This window comes from Etheostoma spectabile, chromosome 11 (genome assembly GCF_008692095.1).
Source record: "Etheostoma spectabile isolate EspeVRDwgs_2016 chromosome 11, UIUC_Espe_1.0, whole genome shotgun sequence".
Taxonomy (NCBI): domain Eukaryota; kingdom Metazoa; phylum Chordata; class Actinopteri; order Perciformes; family Percidae; genus Etheostoma; species Etheostoma spectabile.
In genome coordinates this window covers 8,623,259-8,631,693 of record NC_045743.1, presented here as the reverse complement: position 1 = coordinate 8,631,693, position 8,435 = coordinate 8,623,259, and the positions used below count along the sequence as shown (strand labels likewise).

At 39.4% G+C, this 8,435-nt stretch overlaps 1 protein-coding gene across 1 annotated transcript in view; it reads right to left on the bottom strand.

Moving 5' to 3' along the window:
• Window positions 1-553: 553 nt before the first annotated feature.
• LOC116697637 (obg-like ATPase 1) overlaps window positions 554-8,435 on the bottom strand; it is a 41,985-nt gene continuing 34,103 nt past the window's right edge. Inside the window, exons 8-11 of the mRNA XM_032528986.1 lie at window positions 7,527-7,667; window positions 6,887-6,983; window positions 3,076-3,198; window positions 554-1,019 (exon numbers count right to left, since the gene is read on the bottom strand). Of these exons, the coding sequence (XP_032384877.1) occupies window positions 918-1,019; window positions 3,076-3,198; window positions 6,887-6,983; window positions 7,527-7,667 (463 nt within the window). The 3' untranslated portion in view covers window positions 554-917. The remainder of the gene's footprint in view (window positions 1,020-3,075; window positions 3,199-6,886; window positions 6,984-7,526; window positions 7,668-8,435) is intronic.

Here is an 8,435-nt window from a genome sequence, read left to right as displayed (position 1 = left end):
CTACTTCAGACAACAGGAATCGTTTTCTGGTTGTGGATTGTGTCACTTTCTATTTTCATACCATACAGAATATTATAAAATGTGGACTTTTTGTGAAAATTTGGTTTGACTGAATATTTCTTTTATTTATACGTAGGTGTGTATTTGCCTTCATTGTTCAGGGACAGGATAAAAAAAAAAACTGTAAACATAACAAGGATGCTATTTTTCTCAATATTTGAGGATTGTAGTGGAGTACTGCAGGGAGAGTTAAAGAGAGGACACACATATTCATCAATCATAAATGAAATGGAAATTGAAAATGAAAGGTTACCTCAATCACTTTACAAATAATCATTTAAACTGACCAGTTCTTTTGGCCGAAACACCTGCATCCTGCATGTGCCCTTCTAAAATCAGCATCACTTAACAGATTTAATTATAATTGTCCCCTCTCTGCTACAGTCAATGTCAGCTGTGTCTTTTAATTCTCTAATCAGTGGTCGGCAGGACCACTATCACCATCCCCATGCAGCTTCCCACTCAATACAGACATCCCAAAACACACACAGACTGGTTTTGTCAAATGTTTTATTGAGTGTAGACATCTGGGCTACTGTAAAACATGCATTATCTGCAGAAGGGGGAGAAGAGCAGGTGGCATTGTCCCCACTGTCAGCTGTGTCAGTGCTGGCACCCGTGATGGAGATTAATGAGGTATCTGGAGAGTAATATGCTCCTTCAAATGCTGCTACAATTTGAAGTGGGGGCCGATCCTGATCTTAAATAGCAAAGCTGTCAGAGTTTACTGAACCTGTGCTTTGGATCAGAGGGGGGATTTGATCCTACAGAAAGTGAGAGTAGCAGTGGGTATCAGGCCAATGAGAAATGAGGGGGTAACAAGCACAAGTCAGTTATGTCGACAGATTGTTCTTGTGTCACTTTTTCTTAGGTGCATTTGGTATGTTAAACTTGAAAAAAATGATGTCTCCATCTTCAACAACGTAGTTTCTCCCCTGTTGTCTGTATTTCCCTGCCGCCTGTAAGATAACAAAGAAAAAACAAACTAACAATAGAGCACATTGTAAAAAATAATTGGAAATAATAGTTCAAGATTAGTATCCAATCTATTTTATCAACTACAATAACTTTTCTCCAATTGCAAATGTCATATTCTCACCCTTTCGCTCTCTCTCTCACACCAACACACACACCACACACACACACACACACACACACACACACACACACACCACACACACACACACACACACACACACACACACACACACACACACAACAACACACACGTTTTCGTCAAGGGGGCCTGATTCCCACTAAGTAATAATCCTCTCTTCTGCCCATTTCAGTTTCATGTGCACAAGCACAAAATGTTAATAAGTCTTTGATTACAGCCTATCAAACTTCTCAAGGAAACAAAATAAGTTCTAACATTTCTTTTGTATACAGTAAGTGTTTGTTCTCCTTCCCGGCAAACTCAAAAATAATTGACTTGAAGTGCTAATACGGACAGGTTTATGCATTCTGGTTCTGCACAGCGCACAATTAATTAGATAAATCAATGTCCCTTTAAAGGCTCAGGAGACCATTTAATCCAAGCTCAATACCACCAGAAACACTGGATAGAGAGGGAGACAGGGAAAAAAAATCAATGGCTATTTGTGATTCCTGAGTATGTATTAAACCAGACGCGTCTAACTGGTTCATTTGCACTTGAAAGCAGCCATCTGGAGCAGCAAGCTTGGCTTAAGCAGATATGATTACTAATAATGTGATATCCCCATACACTGGCCCTATTCAGACTGCCTATTCCCACAACTGGCATTAAATAGGACAGACTTTAATGTCACAGTCAGAAATGCTCCATGTTCTTATGAGGCCCAAAAAGGGATTAGTAAGAGAGCATGCAGTAAGGACCTGACACTCAGATCTCAACCTTGGATAACAATAGTGGAATTCCCCAGAGACCCACAGGTTTCACCCTCTGTTTGCAGCTTACGATGGGTGTGGACAATACACTGCTGCCGCATTAAATTCTAAATACTTATTAAAAAGGCTTAGATAATAAAGAGATTTAAATGTTTTCATAGTGCTTCCTTTACACACTGGTCCCTGCCCGTCCTGTGTGTCACCATAATTACATTAGTTGAGCCGTGTAAATGGGCACATGGTGTTGATGATGCAATAGTGGGATTGTAACATCATGGCTTACATATGCTGTCACACAAATGTCACACACAGCAAGGTTTAAGTCACTTCTGCTTTCATTTAATTAACTGAGGATTCAATTTGTTGTCTGTACAGAAATTAAAGTATAAAAAAGAGCATCTTTGATATAAAAGGCATCCTACTGCATTGATTAACAGATTAACTCTGTACCTTCAATTGCTAAATTACAGTTTGCCGAAAAGAAACAAAATGAAAGCCAAATCTAGAAACAAAATTTGTGGTAGAAAAAAGCCTTTTGCAAAGTACTTGCTATAGTTGGGATCCAGTTATTGTCTTTACAAATTCACCATGAAATCAGTTATTACATTTGACAGGAGTGTGCACATGAACAACCCACAATGCAGTTAAAAGGTGAAAAACAAACACTGGCCATCGTGAAAATAAGATATGCATGTTACATTTCTGCGCTGCTCATCCATGAAACAGTCCTTATTTGAGGAATTTCACACTTTATTTAACTTGCCGCTTTATATCACTGTCACATGCTACAGTGGATTGGGGATTTGGCAACAGAGAGCTCTAAGCAAACAGCACACTCTATAGATCTGATAAATGCCTGGTGAGGTGACGAAGTGCTACCTCTGAGCAACTGTGCTGAGCCACGAGCAAGAGCGCCATCAGCCAGTTAAGACACATTGTGATAAAGATATGCACAGCTGGAGCAGAATGGCAGTGTTTAGAGCCAGAATCAGTTGGCTTGTCAGGAGTGGTGCTAGAGTGTGTGCAGTAATTTCTTCCCCTGAGTAAAGGTGAAGAGCAGTTTGCAGTAGGAGCTGTGTGGTGACTGTCAGCTCCACTGATCACAGAAGACTTCCCCTCATCTCCTCCTGCACCCTGACTGCTCACCTTGACAGCACTCTCACTGCCTTCCTCTTTAAAATCCTGGAATTTCATTACTTCCGCCATAATGAAGCCCTTCTCAAAGTCGGTGTGGATCTTTCCCGCAGCCTGTGGAGCCTTAGTTCCTTTCTGTCACAAGGAAGGAAAAGAGGACAAATGAATTGTTTGGAGAAGATGGATTACAGCATGCGAGCGACATGGTGTTTGATAGGGTGATAGTGTTGTGAGCATCACTTGGAGGTGTTTTCAGTCAGGGTATTCTTGCCTCAGTCCTGATTTCTGGACAGCTTTCCACTCGGCTGTGCCCTGCTAGGGCAGTCTGGACACCGATAAGGACCCAGCACTGCTATCAATGCGTTCTGATTCCCATTCCGTGGTGGTATTGATTTCTGTCCAAGCAATCTTGCCTCATTGTGGGTTGCTGCTCGGCTCTCTGGTCATGACAGCAAGAAGACCCAGTGTTGCAGTGAGAGGCCAGGGTGCTATAGGCCTCACTGCATTAGGCCTTACTATTTTGGCACAGCAGAGTTTGGTCATTGAAATTTCCTTTCAAACCTTTAATAATGTATCACTGTGGTCAATGCAGGGCTACTGGAGTATGTAAAGATGTTTTTGATGTCTTTAAATTTGAATGATGATTTTATCTCTAAAACATCAATTTAGAGGTGCCCCTGAAGTATTTCCGATGCTATTCACAATACACAAAATAACAATTTAATAGCTTCATAAATTCTTTGTTCCTTGAATACTCTTTAAAACTCTATAAGATACACAAATGGTGACTGATAAATTGTGCAATTTATATGCACTGAAATAATGCAGGGTGGAAATGACAAATGACCCAAATAAGTGACGTGGCTGCTGTGTATCATTATGACTCCTGCCTGTCGACCTGCTCGCTCTCTCTCTCTCTGCTCTGCAGCTCTGTGCTCAGGAACTGTTGAGCAGTTTTAATTATGTATATAATCAGGTTGGGGTCAACATATTTCATGCCAAAAGAATGATGCGTATTTAATGACTCTAATACATTACCATCTCTTTGCAATCTCGTTGACGGAGTGCTTGTGAGTTTAACTACCATTAATCAGCATCAAGGTTTGTCTATCTGGAGAAAAATAGATTAAGGGAGAGATTTTTTTTCATACGGAGCATTACAAGAGATCCACATTGTCCTAGTTAAGAGCTATGCAGAGCAGGCTGATAGATAATGGTCACCTCGAGGCTGCCTAATAAAGCATGTTAAAAGACTTAGGAACACGACATTACTGAGTGTAGTTTTTACAATGCAAGATGTATTGGCTTAATATAGTTACTCACTGATGCTTACCTGACTAAATGCCCCTCACACATAATCAAGGCTGGCTGTAATCAGTTATGTCGACGAGGACAAGCGTGTTTTTGAGGATGCTTTTGAAGTGTTTCACAGCTTTTTTTTGTAAATAGCGAGGACATCAGTCATGCTGAGACGAGTGTGTGCATAAACCCGGTGATGTCACCTGGCTAAAATGTAATGTGTCCTGTGTAAAGAAAGAAGAAAAAGGAAGTGAGCTCACCTTCCCCCCAGGCCTGTACAGTCTGAGAAGCCATTCTAAAAACATTTACCAAATGGTTTCTGTTTACATATTTGCCTGGACATGTTTCATATAATTTGCAACATTACATTTAATATTAATATATTTAAAATAATAATAAAATTAGTTTATTTGAAGGTGGCTGTTTCTTACATAGAAGTTTCATATTCATGTGAAGTACAGCCCTGAAATAATTATCTGATCCAGTCAGTGGCAAAAGAATACGGAAAATTTGCTGCACAGGAATAAAATTTGCATTTCGGATCAAAATGTGAATATTTTTTAGCATGGGGCGTCCTGTTGGCAGGAGATCTGAGGCTAATACTGTATAACTGCGATGTCCTGTGCTCATTACTGACCAGAAGGGGTTTGTTTCTCTTGCTTTCTTAACTTCCTGTTCTTCTTCTTCGTAAACAAAGTAATAAAAACAACACCCTGAATAATCTTTAAAAAATAAAACACAGTATAGGTTACTGAGCCTGTATTTTGTTACGTTTAGCAACATAACACCAAAATAACAGAGGATATGATAAATTCCTGTACTGTCACTACATATTGACTCTAAATCTGAAACATAAACACAGTTTGGCAATTTGGCAACGTAGCAATCTGTTATTCATACACCAAAAGACTGGAAATGTACTATGATATAATAACTGGAAATTAAGTTTAACACTTGTCAAAAGGGATTTATAGTGAAACAAAAATATTTTTGCCTTGTGCTTTGTTTTTGTGTTTATCCCTGGATCTAAAGTTGGTGTTCAGACTCAGAGCTCATATTCCAGCTAGTGTTGCCCCGCCATGTTCTACCTCAGAGGTGGGCTTCCTTCATACACCAGTCTATTTTGCACTTCAGGAAAATGAAATGAAACTGTCAACAGTAAAATGTTTGATTTGGTAGTGACTATCTAGTTTATAATAAAATAAGCTATAGTGATGTTAATCCATCCACCACTAAGACAACTAAACTCCTATCTAGATATTTTTCAACCGGATATTTGTTGTTAAAAGTTCTTTACTTTTGACGTGAATAACAAGAAAACTGGTAGAGAGCATAAAAAGATCTATTGGCTTTTTAAACATCTAGAAAAAACGTTTGTGTCCTGTAATATGATGCCCAACACAAAAACATCTTTTCGTGCCCTGTAAGTTAAAACCTAATGTCAATTTTAGAGAATTTAAAAGCAGTATCTGCAATGATAATCCACTGCTTATCTCTCATTGCTGCTTCTAAATAAACGTAATTTGTAGCAGCCTATTCACCAAAGAAATTGAAGAGACACAACCTGGAGAATTTCCTGATTATTTGCCATTCAAATGTGAAAGCTGTAAGTAGCTCACAGTCAGGGAACAAAGCCTTAATGATCTGCTTGGCAACAAGTTCTTTGAATAGATGTCATTGTGGAAAATTGCAATGCTTTTTGAAAATGGTCATCCAAGTTATGATTATAGGATTGAAAGTAAAAAGTGAAAAGTTTCAAATGGATGATTACGTACGACAGGATACAACCCAAATCTTCAGTTTTCAAAAAGTTTCTTAAAAAGTGACACTGCACTGTTTTTTTAACCGCCTACATGAGCCCTATAATATGTAACTCCGGACCAGTAAAATACCATATTATATCTGCACTCTATCCCTCTTTTTTCTCAAGAAGAAAAAAATATGTCTTTACACAGTACCAGCATGCAAAGCCAACATCTGTATTGATGTAAATCCTGTGATCCCATTGCACAAAGCTCTTGGCCGGCCGGCTCAGTAAACTGAAACACACAGGGAGGAGGAGCCCCCTGCAAGGGCCACAAACAGTCGAATGAAAAGCGACATCAATTCTGGCACAGACAACCTCCGTCACACAGATTAGGCAGGCACAATGCACAGGCTCCTTATCTCCAGCGGCAGGAGGAGGGCAGGCAGATCTGCACAGGATGGAAACATTCTCATGGACGTAATGGGCAAAATCAATTGTTGCCCTCCTCAATCAATGTAGCCCCCACTTTCACTGTTCAGCAGCTCACCAGTAATTGAAGTTATCCTTGGCCTGTAATGACTAGCTAAAGCACAACCATGACAAAGTTGAAAGTGTGTGATATCAGTGAGGGTGCCAGCAGGGTGGAACGTGGGACACTGTGTGTATTTGTATTTGTGTGTGTGTGCGTGTGTGTGTGTGTGTGTGTGTGCGTGCGTGTGTAGGTGTATGTGTGTGTGCGTGTGTGTGGTAGGCAGCAGGCGCAGCAGCGGCTCTTACTCGAATGGTCCATGCACGGACCTCATCTGGTCCAGCAGTGAAGAAGTACTCCAGCAGCAGGGCTGCGTAGCCTGCCTTGATGATCTTGCTCAGGGCGCTGGTGGAAAGAAATTTCAGTTTAAATCGAGGGGTCTGAACTGTTTAAGTATTATTTATTGCCACTGATGCCAAGACAAAGTTCACTTCAGTGGCAAGGCCCCATTCATTTCAATATATACTCATTAAGTGAATAAGATGGGTCACTTCGTTTCACATAAGACATTCAACTCTCCAATGGTTTCTTTGATTAATTAGAAAGCTTGTAGACTCATTTAGAAATTTTAAGAATTCAACCCGATGCCTCGTTCTGCACCAAGAGAAAAAAAACATCTGCTGTCACAATTTTTCTTTCCATAGAGGTTTTCACACGAGAACAATACACCCAAAATGCCCAAGTTATAATTATACCTACAGATGACAGATGACAGTTAAAAACTTAATTTAGAGGAAAACCCTTTGAGTTGTTCAGTAAGAAGAGGAATCCTTTGCTTTATAATGGTAATTACTCTTCCATTTATTATTCTATCAGCACATGCAATTAAAGGAGTGCATGGAGGACACAGCTGATAATAAAGTGTGGGGAGACTGAATGCTAATTAACCTCTGCGTCTTGTGCTCTGTGCAGTGCTGCTGCCTCTCCTCTTCACTCTTGTCCTGTAGCTGACTCTCCAGGGCGCTGCTGAAGGGGATGACCATGGCGGCGGGGTCATGACTGTCCACCCACTCCTTGATTTTCACCAACCTGGTAAAAATCAGCAGCCACACAACCAGTTGAAGGACTTGATTAACATGAAAGTATTTATCTGCTGGCATATGCATATTCATGAGAGCAGCTGAACATATGAGTGTTTGCAGCAGACTGAAGTCCAAAGGTGACATTTCTTATAAGGATTTTGACTTTGTTTCCATAAAGTGTTTAACTAAACATTTTGACTTGGAATGTGCTTATACAAAAGGGCATAGATCCACAAAGATGATTTTGTATGCAGTAAAGAAATAAGTGTGCGAAAAATGAAAAAAGTTGATTTGTGTAAATGAATACGATTAAACAAACTTGATTACAAATTACCTATTGTAAGATAATACCTAACTAATTGGAAGATGACCATGCCTTATGTTTTAGAAGCTGATCATATCTTTTGTATGAAAAAAAACAAAATGTGCAAAGTAACTTTAGCTGTAAAATTAATGAATTGGAGTAAAGAGTACATTTCTCTCTGAAACATATATAGTAGAAATATAAAATAGAACAAAATGGAAGTTATAGTACCTCGGAATCGTACTTAAGTACTGTAATTGAGTACACGTACTTAGTAAATTTCCATCAAGTTCAAAACACACACACACACAGCTTTTGCTTAATATTTACTATAACAAACAAATAGTTTATCCACCCCAGCTAAACATGTATCATAATGCCAATGAGAAGAAAAAAACTAACCGCTAAGTGTCACCTTACTCATAAATGCCTTTGTCATTCTCTCTACCACCTGAGTGTTTTCTTTCTTAT